The sequence below is a fragment of the Carcharhinus amblyrhynchos genome, chromosome 28 (genome assembly GCF_965287045.1).
Source record: "Carcharhinus amblyrhynchos chromosome 28, sCarAmb.v2.hapA, whole genome shotgun sequence".
NCBI lineage: Eukaryota > Metazoa > Chordata > Chondrichthyes > Carcharhiniformes > Carcharhinidae > Carcharhinus > Carcharhinus amblyrhynchos.
The window spans coordinates 17,520,668-17,538,577 of record NC_137351.1 but is presented as its reverse complement, the minus strand read 5'-3'; the positions used below and the strand labels follow the sequence as shown (position 1 = coordinate 17,538,577).

General features: G+C 44.6%; 1 protein-coding gene across 5 annotated transcripts in view; it reads left to right on the top strand.

Moving 5' to 3' along the window:
- The window catches only part of myo5aa (myosin VAa), a 204,534-nt gene that overhangs the window by 178,635 nt on the left and 7,989 nt on the right, over positions 1-17,910 (top strand). For all 5 annotated transcript variants that reach the window (XM_080214230.1, XM_080214233.1, XM_080214232.1 and 2 more), the window contains 6 exons: positions 864-957; positions 3,317-3,463; positions 4,611-4,765; positions 10,724-10,813; positions 12,270-12,420; positions 17,071-17,353. In XM_080214230.1, the coding sequence (XP_080070356.1) occupies positions 864-957; positions 3,317-3,463; positions 4,611-4,765; positions 10,724-10,813; positions 12,270-12,420; positions 17,071-17,353 (920 nt within the window). The remainder of the gene's footprint in view (positions 1-863; positions 958-3,316; positions 3,464-4,610; positions 4,766-10,723; positions 10,814-12,269; positions 12,421-17,070; positions 17,354-17,910) is intronic.

Here is a 17,910-nt window from a genome sequence, read left to right as displayed (position 1 = left end):
GAGTTGTGGTTTGTGCAGCCTTGATGGACTGAATGGTCTATTTCTGCACTGTAGGGATTCTGTGAATCTATGACTTGAAACTCATCAATTGGGCAGATATGCTTAAAACTCAAGAATTATTTATATTTTGAGATATAGGATGGCACAGTGGTTAGCACTGCTGTCTCACAGCACCAGGGTTCCATTCCCAGCTTGGATCACTGTCTGTGTAGAGTTTGCACATTCTCCCTGTATCTGCATGGGTGTCCTCCGGATGCTCCAGTTTCCTCCCACAGTCCAAAGATGTACGGGTTAGGTGAATTGGCCATGCTAAATTGCCCCTCAGTGTCAGGGGGATCAGCAGGGTAAATATATGGGGTTGGGGCCTGGGTGGGATTGTGGCCAGTCAGACTCGATGGGCTGAGTGGCCTCCTGTAGGGATTCTATAAAAGGTGTCCAGACTCTCTCAACCGTTTTGGATAAGATTTTCCTTTGTGACAAACCAGCAAGTTAACCTTCAAGCGAAAGACTTTGGGCTGCATTTTCTCTGACCTTGCCCATGGCTGGGATTCTCCAGCAGTGAATGGGGATTTGGCGGAATGCCGAATTCTCCGTTCCTGCTGGCAGCAGAGGCGGGGCGGGGAACACCCAGAGAATTCCGACCTTTATTTCTGTCGTTCATGTTTATAGCTCTGTTAAACTGCATCCATTAACCGCCAGCTTCACATGTATGTGCCTAACTTGCTCATGGCAGCAGTCTACACTTTTCCTTGTATTGTGCTATTGGACTAATCCTGTGTGTGTCAGCAAACTCCACTTGCAGTAACATCATTTCAGTAGTGCTCTGTGGTTCCGAGTGTTCACTCTGGGTCTCTTTCCCGCAGGATCTCATGGAACAGCTGGAGAAACAGGATAAGACTGTCCGGAAGCTGAAAAAGCAACTGAAAGTATTTGCGAAGAAAATCGGTGAACTGGAAGGTACGTGGGTTGAAAACCAGACTCCTTTCCAAATAGCCACTTGTGAGTAAAATCAGAATTAGCAGAAATTTAACTTACTTCCCTTCAGACCGAATACTTTAAATTAAAACAAAATTAATAAGATTAATAAGAACATAAGAAATAGGAGCAGGAGTAGGCCATCTAGCCCCTCGAGCCTGCTCCGCCATTCAATAAGATCATGGCTGACCTGATGGTGGGTTCAGTTCCACTTACCTGCCCAATCCCCATAACCCTTAATTCCCTTATTGGTTAAAAATCTACCTATCTGTGACTTAAACTTCATTGGGCAGAGAATTCCAAAGATTCACTACCCTCTGGGAGAAGAAGTTCCTCCTCAATTTTAGCATGGCCAATCAACCTAACACGCATATCTTTAAGCTATGGGAGGAAACCAGAGCACCCGGAGGAAACCCACGCAGACATGGGGAGAATGTGCAAACTCCACACAGACAGTAACCCAAGCCGCAGATTGAACCCAGGTCCCTGGAGCTGTGAAGCAGCAGTGCTAACATTGTGCTACCGTGCCGCCCTACTGTGCCTCATGAGTGTTATTATAGAACCGGCTTCCACCACCACCTCCAGCAGCGTGTTCCACGCATTCACCCACCCTCTGTGTGAGAAATTTGCCCCTTACATCTCTTTTAAACTTTCCCCCTCGCACTTTCAACCTATGCCCCCGAGTAACTGAAGCTTTGACCCTGGGAAAAAGAAATATAAGCGGAAAATGCGGGAAAATCTCAGCAAGTCTGGCAGCATCCATGGAGAGAGACACAGAGTTAATGGCTGTTCACACCAGCAGGATCATCTGGTCCTTTCAACGAACCCCCCACTGCTTTCCTGGTGGGATGGGGGTGGAATCAATGGGAAATCCCACTGATGATGGCTAGACCAGATAATCCCACCCACTGCTGGTGAATGGTGCGCTGCCTCTCGTCACGAGAGAGAGACAGCGGGGAAGCCAGAAGATCCTATCCAACATTTCCAGCTCAATGTCACTCCTCTTCGGAATTGAGGAGAGGCAGAAATGTGATGAGTTTTATGCTGTGGAAAAGGGGGATAAGGATCGGGTCGGGTGGAGGGGGGCAAAAGGGAAGGTAAGCAATAGGTTAGAGGGTGGAGAAGATTAAATGACGAGGATCTTATAAAAAAGTAGGCAAAGCAAGTAGTAATTTGCTGTGCGATATTCTTTAGCTTGGGAAAGTACATTGACACAGTGGTTAGCACTGCTGCCTCACAGTGCCAAGGACCCGGGTTCAATTCCCAGCTTGAGTCACTTCTGTGCAGAATTCGCACATTCTCCCCATGTCTGCGCGGGTTTGCTTCAGGTGCTTCAGTTTCCTCCCACAGTCCTCCCACCCCGGCACTTAATGAGAGGGTCACCTGACCGCCCCCACCAACACCACATAGGTATCTGAGTAACCACCCCCACCCCACCCCCGTAAAATAATTATTGCTGGCATTGGGGCATCACAGAACCCCCCACCCCTCCCCCCCCCCCGCCCCCCAATCACAAGCCATACACAACACCCCCGCACACACACATTTTGGGAAGCATCCAGTGGGGTTTCCTAGCAGTCCTTGCTCCTTACCTGGACCCCAGAGCCCGCCCCTTGGCACTACCAGGGTACCAGAGGCCAAGGCACTGCCCTGCCGTGATCCCTCACTACCTAGGGCCTACATTGACCTCCTTGCCTCTGCTGTGGTCTGCTGTGGTCACTTGAACTGCTGCAGAGCAGTAGTGATTCCCACCGGATTGATACAATCCCCCAGAAGCAACGGCATCAAGATTATGTGAGAACTTAACTGATGTTAACCAGGTTTGCCGCCCCAGGGAGGGTGTGAATCTGACGATGTCACCAGCGGGAGGGTGGGCAGGATCACATTGTGAGATCTCCTTGGCGCTAATCCCATTCCTGCCCTCTTGTGAGAGTTTGTGGCCTTAACAGGTTTTGCACCCGTGACAAGCAGACTCATTGTATCTTGTTCCATAATGATGCTAAACTGCCTCCTTCCTATCCCAAGTTATTCTGCTCCACCATCCAAACCCTATCAAATATAACTGTCTGATTTTAACTGTCTTTTGCTCAATTAAGAGACTTTGTGGCAATGAATATTTTTGATAAAATGTAAAATAGCATCTGCAAAGTGCAAGTATCAATGGGGATCTCTGATTAAATAAGATCCATGTGTGGTTTTGCTCTCAGATTTTTCCCAGTTCATTTATGTTGTCGGTTTATTGTCAAAGTAAAACCCTGTAAAGTAATAAAGGCCGATTCCTCCGGAATCAGCTTGTGTGGATACACGGCTCACTTGTTCTTCTCGTCTTTCTTTGGAATAGTGGGCCAGACAGAGAACGTATCTCCGGCTCAGCTGGCAGATGAACCCATCCGTCCTGTGAATATTCCAAGGAAAGAGAAAGATTTCCAGGGAATGTTGGAGTACAAGAAAGATGACGAGCTGAAACTTATCAAGAATCTCATACTCGGTATGTATCATCTTGGTCATTTACCATTTGAAAATGAGTCCCCTGTCCTTCTGCTGTTCCACAATAGTAATATTTTGGCATGTAATTCTGTGTTCTTATAGAAATGCACCCAGTTCTGGATTAAACCAAATTTGGCGCGATAGTAAACAGCAACCGAGAAAGTGTAGCCTCAGCCTTCCTCCATTGATGTTACTTAGCCTGGAGTGATTTGATTTGATTTATTATTGTCAAATGTATTAGTATACAGTGAAAAGTATTGTTTCTTGTGCACTATACAGACACAGCATACCATTCATAGAGTACATGGGAAGAAGGAAAGGAGAGGGTGCAGAATATAGTGTTACAGTCATAGCTAGGGTGCAGAGAAAGATCAGCTTAATATATGGTAGGTCCATTCAAAAGTCTGACGGCAGCAGGAAAGATGCTGTTCTTGAGTCAGTTGGAATGTGCTCTCAAACTTCCCAACGGAAGAAGATTGAAGAGAGTATGCCCAGGGTGTGTGGGGTCCATTTACTCCTGATCCAGAAATGAGAAATTCACCATGGGGGTATCCATGAGTTAGTGATCACCCTACGGTGCAGGTGGAGAGAATGAACATGCGCTGCCAAACACCCTGCATATTGATTACAGCATCATCCTCAATGTGGTGGAGAATTCCAGGTCTTTTGTTTAGTTGAAGATCATGGATTTGTTCCTTCATGGGACGAGGGCATCACTGGCTGGCCAACATTTAATTGCCCATCCCTCGTTACCCGAGGGCAATTGAGAGGCAACCACATTGCTGTGGTTCTGGAGTCGCGTGTAGGCCAGACTGGGTAAGGACGGCAGATTTCCTTCCCTGAAGGACATTAGCGAACAAAATGGGTTTTTCGGATAGTAGTTTCATGGTCATCAGTAGATTCTTAATTCTAGATTTTTTTTATTGAATTCAAATTACGCCATCTGCTGTGGTGGGATTCGAACCTGGGTCCCCAGAACCTTAGCTGAGTTTTTGGAGTAATAGTCCAATGATAATATCACTAGGCCATCACCTTGCCTAAGTACATCAATAGCAATCTCCTTCAGGCTTGTGCCTGGCCTGTAGCTCTTGAGCTGACACTAACTTGTCCAGTATCTCTGAAGTTAATGTGCTCCGTTTAAACCACAGAACTAAAACCTCGTGGTGTGGCTGTCAACCTGATCCCTGGGCTGCCAGCGTACATCCTCTTTATGTGTGTACGCCATGCTGACTACATTAACGATGATCAAAGAGTACGATCCCTGCTGACATCAACTATCAATGGCATCAAGAAAATCTTGAAGGTATGAAAGTTCTTTTTATGGATAGTATGGATCTAGAAAATAATCTGTTTACCTGCGCAGCGTATCAGTAATAGATCAGCAGTCACGGTGAATTATTGATCGGAATTCTCCTACCCGGCCCACGGTTGGGATTCTCCAGTCCCGCTGCAGTGAATGGAGTTTTGGCTGAGCACCAAATTCTCCATTCTCGCTGGCAGCAGTGGTGGGGCATACGGGATTCTGACCCTAGTGGGTTTATGTCTTTTGGTTTGCCGATCCAGTACCCCCCACAAACATCTGCTGCACCGTACTCGGGTTAATTCTTTGCCTGCAGAATAAGTAGCGACAGCCACTGATGGAAATGTATGCCAGGACCTTCAGCATCTGAAAAGAATTAAGATGGTTTAGCATTCAAGCGAGAGATTATGGGATGTTGAAGTTCTGGAATCGAAACAATGGGGCAGAATTTTCCGGCTGCGTTCGCCCCAAGATCGGAAAATCCTGTCCAAGGTCAATGAACCTTTGGTCCGTGTCCCGCCTGCTACGATTCCTGTGGTGGGCGGGACTGGAAAGTTCTGCCCAAAGTGTTGTAAAACTCAACAAGTCTGGCAGCATCTGTGCAGAGAGAAAAATAATGGGTCGAGTCCAAGACAACTCTTCTAAGCTGCTAAGATTGCTTGGCATTTCAGACTGAGGGCTTGGCCCAAATTTACTGAATTGGTAACTGGTTTGAAATGATTGGACTAAAGCCAGTATTTACTCAGGGAAAATCTAGTCTTAATCATCAGACTTTTTTTTGTGTTTTACCATGAGCTAAGTGTAGTTTAGGTATACAGCTACAATGTGCCCTGCTCCATACTGATGGTATTCAGTGATGCACAGTACAAGGCTAACCACTGTAGTCACATCATCTAATCTCTCTACCCAAGCTGATCCCAGCTGAATAAAAAACTTTATATGTAATCAGAACATTAATATGAATGCTCCCTTATGATGACTAATCGTATCCGTTCAGCAGGAGTTTTGAGAACTCTGCAATGAGATATCGTTTATTCCGTGCTTGCTGTGACTGCCAGAACTGGGGGTGAAAGAATATTTTAAGGAAGACTAACGATCACATCAAATGCCATCCAGCGATACTTTGTTTTGATTTATTTGTGGGATATTGGCGCCACTGGCTAACCAGCATTTATTGCCCATCCCTAGTCGCTGTTGAATTGAGTGGCTTGCTAGGCCATTTCAGAGGGCAATCCAGAGTCAACCACATTGCTGTGGCTCTGGAGTCACAAGTAGGCCAGACCAGCAGATGTCCTTCCCTGAAGAGAACCAGATGGGTTTTTCTGACAATCGACAATGGTTTACGATCGATTCTTAATTCCAGATATTTTTTATTGAATTCAACATCCACCATCTGCTGTGGAGGGATTCGAACCTGGATCCCCAGAACATTTTCTGGATTAATAGTCTAGAATAGTACCAAGAGGCCGTCATCTGATACTGCATCTGACATCCAAGAATTGGGTAAATAAATGATACATGGTGGAACCCAGTATTATGGTGTTTATATAAAGGGTAGGACATGGGAACTGACATGAATGGTGTCGTCACGAGTTTCCAGGACATTGGATTAACCTTGTTTTATTGTATCTAGAGGACACCTGACGTGTAGTTTGTTGACTCATTATGCATGAAGCTTCGTGACTGGAATTTAAAGTCAATATTGATATCAGTGCCATATCTTGCATTTCAATCTTACGGCATCTATACATATTGTGCAGGTTGCAGTTAGGATGTGTCTTTTTGCCTTTAGAAAAGATGTGATGGCCAGAGAGGATGCAGAAAGTGATTCACTGCCACAAATCAGAAGCTTTAGTTATGAAAGAAGTGGGACAAGAACTTTCCAAAAAAGCAAGTTGAAATTAACAAACATGTTCAAAATTCTGAGATCTTTTGATAAATCAGAGCAAGGTTCTGATAAATCAAATTGGGGGTAAACATTTGCCCTTGTTCGAGTGAGAGCATAAATTTAAGATGGTAACAAAAGGAGAACCTAATCAAATTATTTTAAAACAGTGGGATACAGGACTTGATATGCTGTAGCAGAAACAAGAATAGAAGCAGAGCCCATACTGATAGCCTCCTAAAGGAAGGTGGTTAAGATTTCAGAAGGGAAACTTTGAAAGGGTGTGGGGAAAGCAAAGTGGTTAGAGCTTTTGGTGCAGTGAGTCAGTGGTTAGCATTGCTGCCTCACAGTGCCAGGGATCTGGGTTTGAATCCTGGTTTGGGTCACTGTCTGGGTGGAGTTCGCATGTTCTCCCTGTATCTGCGTGGGTTTCCTCCAGGTGCTCCGGTTTCCTCCCACAGTGTGAAAGACATGTTGTTAGGTCATTGACTGGAACAGGCCCGGAGTGTCGCAACCAGGGAATTTCACAGTAACTTCATTGCAGTGTTAATGTAAGCCTTAGTTTGACTAAATAAATAAACTTTTTCTGAGCATCACAGTGTGGTAAGCAGACATTATTAATGCTGTGATGTTATCTGTGATACAACAGTTCTTATAGAATTATTAATTTGATTTGGTTTCATTTTTGATTTGATTTATTATTGTCACATTAGTATATGTGAAAAGTATTGTTTCTTGCACATTATACAGCCAAAGCATACTGTTCGTAGAGAAGGAAAAGAGAGGGTGCAGAATGTAGTGTTACAGTCATAGTTAGGGTATGGAGAAAGATCAACTCAGTGTGAGGTAGGTCCATTCAGAAGTCTGATGGCAGCAGGGAAGAAGCTTTTCTTCAGTTGGTTGGGACACGACCTCAGACTTCTGTACCTTTTTCCGGACGGAAGAACGTGGAAGTATATGTCCGGGTTGCGTAGAGCCATTTATGCTGGTTGCTTTGCTGAGGCAGCGGGAAGTGTGGACAGAGTCAATGGATGAGAGGCTGGTTTGCATGATGGATTGGGCTAGATTCACAACCTTTTGTAGTTTCTTGCGGCCTTGGACAGAACAGGAGCCATACCAAGCTGCGATACAACTAGAAAGAATGCTTTTTATGGTGCATCTGCAAAAATTGGTGAGAATCGTAGCAAACATGCTACATTTCCTTAGTCTTCTGAGAAAATAGAGGCGCTGATAGGCTTTCTTATCTATAATGTTGTACAATAAAATGTTGATGAGTCAAGCTCGGTGACATAAAATTCTGCTTGTATTGATGTTATCAACCATTCCAGATGGAAGAACAACCAAAGCAATTATGCCTGTTCACCAAAATTCTGCCGTGGTTGATCTGAGTTAGCCGAACTTTCGTCTTTCACTGGCAAGAAAGATAACCAAAACCCTCTTGGAAAAGTGGTGTTTCCATGGCAAAAGCATGTTGGCCTCTTCCACCAGGAGTCATGTGCTGACCAATCAGAGCAGAGTGCTTGGAACAAAGTGAGCTTGAATTTTGATGTGAAGCAACGTGCGAAGTGTACCAGCTTGTCGCAATCTGCGAGGAAGTTAGAAATATTGTCGGTTGGAGAGAAGGAGATAGAGCCAATGAAAAGTCATGGCGTGGAGCAGATATTGTGAAAGGATGGGAGATTCCGCCATCAAGAGAGGCGATGGCCTAGTGGATTATCACTGGACTATTAATCCAGAAACTCAGCTAATATCCTGGGGACCCGGGTTTAAATCCCACCATGGCAGATGGTGGAATTTGAATTCAGTGAAAAAAAATCTGGAATTAAGCATCTACTGATGACCGTGAAACCACTGCCGATTGTCGGGAAAACCCATCTGGTTCACTAATGTCCTTTAGGGAAGGAAATCTGCTGCCCTTACCTGGTGTAACGTACATGTGACCATAGACTCTCAGTGATTGACTCCCAACTGCCCTCTGAAGTGCAGCTCACCTGATGAAGGTGTAACGCTCTGAAAGTTCGTGCTACCAAATAAACCTGTTGGACCTGGTGTTGTGAGACTCCTTACTGTGCCCGTCCCAGTCCAACACCGGCACCTCCACACTGAATCACTGAATCCAGTGATTCAAAGCAGCCTGAAAGGTGAACATTCCCATCTCCATCCCAATCCATGGTGAAGATGCTGAGGCATATAGAGTTCACTGATAGCGATGGGTGGAGAGATCAACTCAATACCAGGCACAACGTCATATTCCCCTCGGTGAGTGGTAAGGACATTCCTGTTTGGCTCCCAAGTGGTCATATCCACATCTGGACCGAGTATGCACAAAATTAGCATGGATTAAATTGGATTATTTCACCGTTGTCCGCCAGACCACTCTTCAATGTTTAAGGGGGGGGGGGGTGTAATGGTGGAAAGCAGACCAGGGAACATATTGTTGCTGTGGTCTGCGCTAACATGGATGACACTGAAAAGTCACTGTGACAGGAAAGGTTGAGAAGTTCCAGTGACTCCATCCACATAGCCTGAGGCAAATCAAACCGCCTGGGTGATCTCCAGCATTTGTGAGGTTCGGGTCGGGAAAGTGGACAAAACCTATCAACGAGAGGAAAAGAAGATAGCCATCATCGCAGACAAGTGCCTGCACTCCCTCCATCATCACTGGCCTGAAGGAGCTCAAGCTGATGTTCTTGCCTCCCAACACTGCGGCCAAGCTCGAACCAGTGGATCGGTGGTGGTGGGGGGGGGGGGGGGGGGGCGGTGGGGTGATTAGCAACTTGACTGACGATGGCTGATCTCTCAGCTTGTCAAAGCCTGAAATAAGAAGCAGGAGTACAATCCGTCTGTACGGGGAGCCACCTCGATGCTGAAAAACAGGTGGGGGATGATGAAGGAAGCCACAATTGCAAACTGCTTCATGCACGTTGGGTTCGGACAAGTTACAGCTGCGCAGATAATGAGGACGAAGAGGAGAAGGGTGATGTGAGCAAATCCGATGATGAGCTCTCTCTTTGTTGGCCTGCGGGAGGACGGTGTGGAAATTCCAGCCGAGACATCCACGGAAACTTATGCAGAGGTGGACGGTGCCGTAGAATGCACAGTGGGGCTGACGGAGGATGCCACGTAAATGCAGTATGTTCTTTAGCTGAGGAGACCAGTGCAGCTGAAGATGCTAATGAATGCTGGCATGTTCATCCACTTGTTCCCCCAGCCAATACTGTAAAAATTGCAGCGATGCTGTGCGATAACCCAGACTGTATTGACAACATGGCAGGGTATTTCACACCTCCTAAAACAGCACGCTGAGCAGAAAAAAATGACAAGAATTTCTCTGCTGCTAAATCCCAGCCTTTTTGGAGACTAATCCAGCGACCAAATGAATTCCAACATTTTATTCCTCTTTTCTTGTCTCTTGCCGTGAGTTCTCTTTATTCAGTGCCAGGGATCTGGGTTCCGTTCCGGCCTCAGGTGACCGTGTGGAGTTTGCACATTCTCCCCATGTCTGCATGGGATTCCTCCGGGCGTTCCTGCAGCCGGAGGATGTGTTGGTTAGGTGGATTGGCTGTGCTAAGTTGCCCCTTAGTGTCACAAGACACGTGGGTTAGGGGGATTTGAGGGGAAAATACATGGGGTCATGGGGATAGGGCCTGGGTAAGATGCTTTGTTAGAGAGTTGGTGCAAACTTGATAGACCGAATGGCCCCCTTCTGCACTGTAAGGATTCTATGATACTGAATTTTAATCCTTGTGATAGTCAGATTTTAGAATAGTATTTCCTTGTTCCTTAATATGTAAGTATGAAAGGAGTGGTGTATTTGGTCATTACCTACACAGTAATTATCTGAAGTCATGAAGTGAGTCATTGGACAGACTTCTCTCAATATTTAGGACACCTGGAAAGATTACGTGGCGTTGCAAACTCTTTTATATTTTGCTGGAAGTATTGTGAGCAAATATTGAATATGTAAACTCAGTACTCAGCAATCTGGTGCTATTTTCAGACTGGAATGCTTTTCTTTACATTTACTTTTAAACTTGTTATCCTGATTGTTTTTTCCCCATCCACCATTCTTGCAGAAACGAAGTGATGACTTTGAAATTGTGTCATTCTGGTTGTCCAATACCTGTCGCTTCCTACATTGCCTCAAGCAGTACAGTGGAGAAGAGGTAAAGTGGGATTTTCTACAGCCTGTCATTCAACTGTTATTCAATAAATGTCTTTCACTGCTGTCACCCTTTTGAAGCTTACAGACTACACAACCTTCCTTACTACAACTGCACAGATCACTCCCGTTCTTTTCACATTTTTAAAAATGTAGCACAGTGGTTAGCACTGCTGCCTCACAGGGACCCAGGTTCAATTCTCGGCTTGGGTCACTGTCTGTGCGGAGTTTGCACGTTGTCACCATGTCTCTGTGGGTTTCCTCTGGATACTCCAGTCTCCTCCCACAGTCCGAAAGACATGCTGGTTAGATGCATTGGCTGTGCTAAATTCTTCCACAGTGTACCCAAACAGGCGTTGGAGTGTGACAACTAGGGGATTTTCACAGTAACTTCATTGCAGTGTAATGTTAGCCTACTAGCAACACTTAAGAATTTGTTCGTGATTCCAGGTAAACTATTCAGGTTTATAATCTGCTGATCGGATTACATGCAATCGGGCATTAATATACAAATAATCAGTACACAGTGTATTTAGTTCGTTCCCAACTTCCTGCTTTAGGATAATCTTGAAGGCAAAACCTTGTACATTAATCCAGAGGTCCATTCCCCAATTAGAGACATTTTCAAACTAGGCATGGAATGTAGGTCTGTTCATTCAGTCCAGTCATTAACTCATTTAAATTTAACGCACACACATGAGACGCACACGCACGAGACGTGCTCACACACACACGAGATACATACACACACGCACTCGCACGAGAGACACGCGTGCACATACACAAGACACGCCCACACTTTTTACACACATTAGGATTACCAGTGGAAACAAGATTCCACAGAGTTTTAAATTAATATTGGCATCAAAAGTAGTCAGAGGCTTGTTCTGCTTTTCTAGGAACAGAGGAATTGGAGCAAAAGTAAACATATTCAGCCCTTCGAGCCTGCTCCGCCATTCGATCAGATCATGGCTGATCCCTCCCTGGTCTCAAATCCACCTGTCCACATGTTCCCCATATCCCCTTATCCTTTTTTTTATTAGAAATATATCTATCTCCTTCTTAAAACCATTCACTGATTCAGACTCCACTGCACTATGGGGCAGCGAGTTCCACAAATTCACCACCCTCTGTGAGTAGTTCCTCCTCATCTCGGTTTTAAATCTCCCGCCTCTCAACCTCTACCTGTGACTCTTGTTTGAGGTTGCCCCACAAGGGGAAACATTTGGTCTGCATTAACTTTATCAACCCCTTTTTAAAATTTTATATACCTCGATCAGATCCACTCTTGTCCTTCTAAATTCCAGTGAGTATTCTCTTGGTGTTTTAAGTAGTCTGTGGTTATTTTTCTTTTTGCTTCAGTGAATTACTCAACTAACAAACTACTGAGTATATCATTGATGGAAATGTCATACACTAGAAGTTTTTGTTTAACCAATGTAGTTTTTGGGTTCTTTTAGGCATTTATGAAGCACAACACTCCTCGGCAGAACGATCATTGCCTGAGAAACTTTGACCTTGCCGAATACAGGCAGGTCATCAGTGACTTGGCAATTCAGATATACCAACAGCTCACCAAGGTCATGGAGAATGTCTTGCAGCCAATGATCGGTAAGCATTTGCAAATAGTAAGCATTAAGAAGGTACATTTGATATTGAGAACAAACATTGCCTCAAACTTGTGAAGTTTGGAAGTGGCTGAAGCTTAGCCCTTTGAGAAATGAAGAGATTGTTTTTGGGTTAAAGGCGGAGGAACTGAACCTAACTTAATCCGTTTGAGGCCAAAGCTTTGATTTAGGAGCTATGAAACATAGGAATTAGGAGCAGAAGTCGGCAAATTCAGCCCTTCGAGCCTGCTCTGCCACTCAGTCAGATCACAGCTGATCTCTCCCTGGTCTCAAATCCACCTCCCCAGATATTCTCCATATCCCCTTTTCTGTATTAGAAATATATCTATCTCCTCCTTGAAACCATTCGCCGATTCAGACTCCACCATGCTCTGGGGTAGTGAGTTCCACAAATTCACCACCCTCTGCGGGGAGTAGTTCCTCCTCACCTCAGTTTTAAATCCACCGCCTCTCAACCTCTGCCTGTGACCTCTTGTTTGAGATTGCCCCACGAGGGGAAACATTTGGTCTACATTTACTTTATCAACCCCTTTTAAAATTTTATATACCTCGATCAGATCCACTCTCATTCTTCTAAACTCCAGCGTGTATAAACCCAAACTATTTAATCTCCCCTCATGTGTCGACCCTATTCTCCCCAGCATCAATCTGGTGAACCTTCTCTGAACTGTCTCCAATGCCACCATATCCTTCCTCAAAGAAGGAGACCAAAACTGGCCACAATACTCCAGAGGTGGTCTCACCAACACCCTGTACAATTGCAACGCCGCTTCTCTACAGTTTGTCTAATGAACAGTTCTGTTGCAAACGCACACTGTGTGGGGATGGGATGGGGTTGGGGGTTTAATGTTCCATCTTTACTTGGATTGCAGCTCCTGCCAACAGAAATTACCCGTGCGTTGATCATTTGATAGATGTTGAATATGGAAATGTCTCAATTTGATGACATACAGGGGACATGAATACCTTTTGACAGTGGAAACTCTTCATCTATCAGAACGTTACTTTGGGGGGATACATTCCAATATTGCCAGAAGATCCATCCTACAGTAACAGAAATATTCTTACCTGGGATAACAGAACAGCCTGAAACAAGACCCCGCTGGCAGGAAGTTGGAGAAAGAGAGAGGAAGTCTTTCAAACAACACCAATACAAAATAGTTTCTTAAAAAAAAAGACAATGCAGTATTTTAATGCTGACAATACAGGCCGGAACTTTCCAACTGTTCACACCAACAGGATTTTCTCATCCTGCTGCAGTGATCAGAGATTTGGCTTGTCACCAAATTCTCTGTCTCCACTGCAGTGGGAGCCTGGCGTGAACGGGTGGTAATATCACGCCCTGTGCTTTTGTCAATTGCCAACCCAATCTGCTAGTGAGCATTGTAGTGGCTAACTGATCTGTGTTTGATGATGATGAGTCTGATAACTGATCTATGCTCACTGTGCTTGTTGGGTTAAGTCTGGGTGATGACTCTGAACTTGAGTAAACAGAGAGGGTACGGGAAGCTGAGTTGTAAATGTGACTACAGACAGAAGATTTATTTTAAAGCTCTTGTAAATTACCCTGTTAAACCGGTTTCATCTCTGTGATATGCAAAATCGACATCAAACCAGTGAATACATGGCAAGCAATTTCATTGGGTTAGAACAACCAAATTCCAATTTTTCACATTGTTATTAAAGCAAAGAGTGGTCCTGCTTTTGGTAATAACTCTGGGGGAAAAAAAGTTATATTATATAATGGGGGAGAAATTTGTTCGTGTTATACAGACCTGCTTCAATATCTCCTATGGGCTACCTGTGCAGCCCACTTTAATTATATCATTGAAGGATGCAGCACAGTGGTTAGCACTGCGGCCTCACAGCACCAGGGACCTGGGTCCAATTCCAGCCTCGGGTCACTGTCTGTATGGAGTTTGTACTTTCTCCCTGTGGGTTTCCCACAGTCCAAAGATGTGCGTGTTAAGTTGATTGGCCAGGCTAAATTGACTCTAGTGCCAGGGGGAATTAGAAGGGTAAATGAGGATTAGGGAAGTAGGGGCTGGGTGGGATTGTGGTCGGTACAGACTCAATGGGCTGAATGGCCTCCTTCTGTACTCTAGGGAAGATTCTATGATGCCTCACAGACAATGGACCATAGAGCTGCCTGTCCCTGGGGTGTTGAGATAAGTATGCAGAAGGGGCACTACAATAATAAATTTCTGCCCAGTTGAAATTAGAGAATTTTGTTTTAAGGTTACTGCCACTTGAAGAGTATGAGGAATTGAGCGTTAATGGCCATGAACTTTTTGATTTGATTTATTATTGTTGTATGTTTGGGGGTACAGTGAAAAGTATTGTTTCTTGTACGCTATACAGACAAAATACACCATTTGTAGAATAGGTGGGGAAGAAGGAGAGGATGCAGAATATAATGATACATTCATAGATAGGGTGGAGAGAAAAATCACTTAATATACGATAGATCCATTCAAAGTCTGAAGGCAGTAAGGAAGAAGCTGTTCTCGAGTCGGTTGGTATGGGATCTCAGACTTTGTACCTTTACCCAATGGAAGAAGAGAGAATGTCCGAGCTGTGTGGGATCCTTGATTATGCTGATTGCTTTTCCCAGGCAGCGGGAAGTGTAGATGGAGTCAATGGCCATGAGCTAGAATGAAATCCTCTGTGGGAAGCTAGTGGTTACTCAGCACAATTTTCCAGTTAAAGATTGTTCACTATGAAATTAAGAATCAGTTGAAATACACCTGCCCAGCATTTTCTTTAATGAATTTTAGCATTCTGCTCCACAAGGATTCAAGAGGCGAGATTCCCGCATCCCGTTCATCCTGCCCTGACTGCCAGTGAGAACGGAGAATTTGGCCTCAGCCAAAACTCCATTCACTGCAGCGGGACTGGAGAATCCCAGCTGCAGGCGAGGTCGAAGGTATTTCCAATACCGTGTCCCTGGTACGGGGTTCTTAATACAACCTGCTCTATTCCCATGAAGAAAACTCCTGGGAACCCTGGCAAAACTCTTCAGGATTTCTCGCTATTTGGGGAAATTGATAATGGGTGACTGTGTGAATAAAGTTACCATTGTAAATATGGAAATGACAGACACATCAATTTTATTCAGATACTGGACATGGATTAGAATAACAAGCTTTGAAAAATTGAGTCCTGTTTTTATTCTATTTTCAAAGTTCCCTTTCATGATTCCAGAGAGAATTCAGAGTTGACTGTTTTGCCCTGTGTTGAATCTCTAAGTTGGAGTGATCTCTCCTGCTTTCCAACTGTGTGTATTTTGGGAGAATTATTTTAATATGTTCTGAAATGCCAAGGACAATGCAAAGTAAAGTAGTGCACTAAGATAAGGCCCTTTTTGAAACCATTCTGACTGCAAAACACCATTCTGTATTTCATTGAATGAACGTTGTCTATGTGTTTGACCTCGGTGCTTTTGAGACTGGGGCGGGATTTTCCCATCCCGTGAACCACAGGAATCATAGCGGGCAGGACACGGACCATGCAAAGATCCATTAACCTCAGACAGGATTTTCCTGTCTGAGAAGCACAGCTGGAAAATCCTGCCCCCGGTATAGAAATACAATGTTCTGTTTTTCATTTTGAAGGGAACGGTGTGAGGGGTAACGGGGAGAATGGCTCTAAGTAAATTGTGCGTTCGGAGAGCTGGTGCAGATATGATGGGCTAAGTGGCCTCCTCTCATTTTTTTTGTGATTGATGGGTCCCACCAGTCTGCACAGGTACTGCTCCGATGTTGAACATGCGATAAACTCAGAGTTGCTGATGAAGCTGGATAGTTTGTTTATTTGTAGGGAAGGGTAGGAAAAGAATTAAATAGAATCATAGAGGTTTACAGCATGGAAAGAGGCCCTTCAGCCCAACTTGTCCATGCTGCCCTTTTTATTTAAATCCTGAAGCTAGTCCCAAGTGCCTGCATTTGGCCCATATCCCTCCATACCCATCATACCCATGTAACTGTCTAAACGCTTTTTAAACGACAACATTGTACCCACCTCCACTACTACCTCTGGCAGCTTGTTCCAGACACTCACCACTCTGTGTGAAAAAATTCCCCTCTGGACCCTTTTATATCTCTCCCCTCTCACCTTAAACCTGTGCCCCCTCATTTTAGACTCCCCTACCTTTGGGAAAAGATATCGACTACCTAGCTTATCATTGCCCCTCGTTATTTTATAGACCTCTATAAGATCACCCCTCAGCCTTCTACGCTCCAGAGAAAAAGTCCCAGTCTATCCAGCCTCTCCTTATAACTCAATCCACCAAGTCCCGGGAGCATTCTAGTAAATCTTTTCTGCACTCTTTCCAGTTTAATAATATCCTTCCTATAATAGGGTGACCAGAATTGCACACAGTATCCCAAGTGTGGCCTTACCAATGTCTTGTACAACTTCAACAAGACATTATAACTCCTGTATTCAATGTTCTGACCAATGAATAACAGAGACAATATTATACAAAGAAAGAGATGCATACTTGGAAATCAAATAAACATGAAAACTTTTAGCATTTTTTGTCACAAAGGACTGTTGTGAATCTTCATATTTGCTCCAAAGAAAGGATTGGATTGAGAGTAATATTACCTAACTTCCTGTTATTGCGAAACAGTTTCAGGTATGTTGGAACACGAGACTATTCAGGGAGTATCTGGGCTAAAGCCCACAGGTCTCCGGAAGAGGACTTCCAGTGTGGCAGATGAAGGGACCTATACCCTAGATTCCATCGTTCGGCAGCTGAATAACTTCCATTCCACGATGTGCCAGCATGGCATGGATCCAGAGCTCATCAAACAGATTGTCAAGCAAATGTTCTACATCATTGGATCTGTCACTCTCAATAACTTGCTTCTTCGCAAGGACATGTGTTCATGGAGCAAAGGAATGCAGATCAGGTGAGTGATCCATTAGAAATCATTGTCAAGCTCAGGTAGTGGTGGTTACATAGAACACCGCGGCCATTAGACAATATCACTTGTTGGAAACGTACACCATTACTTGGGGGTGGTGGTTGGATATTGGTATTGTTTAAAAAGTTTACTTATTCATGTCATAAGTAGGCCTACATGACAACAATGTACGGTACAACACAGAAACAGGCCCTTCAGCCCACCAAGTCTGTGCTGACACAAATGCCTCTTTAATCTAACATTTTCTTGCCTCTACGTGGCCCATATCCCTCTATTCCCTGCCTATTTGTGTACCTATCCAAATGCGATTAACACTGCAATGAAGTTACTGTGAAAATCCCCTACTCGCCACTCTCTAGTGTCTGTTCAGATACGCTGAGGGGGAATTTAGCATGGCCAATGCACCTAACTAACCAGCATGTCTTTTGGACTGTGGAAGGAAATCGGAGCACCCAGAGGAAAGCCATGCAGACATAGGGAGAACGTGCAGACTCCACACAGATAGTGACCCAAGCCAGGAATTGAACCTGGGTTCCTGGCGC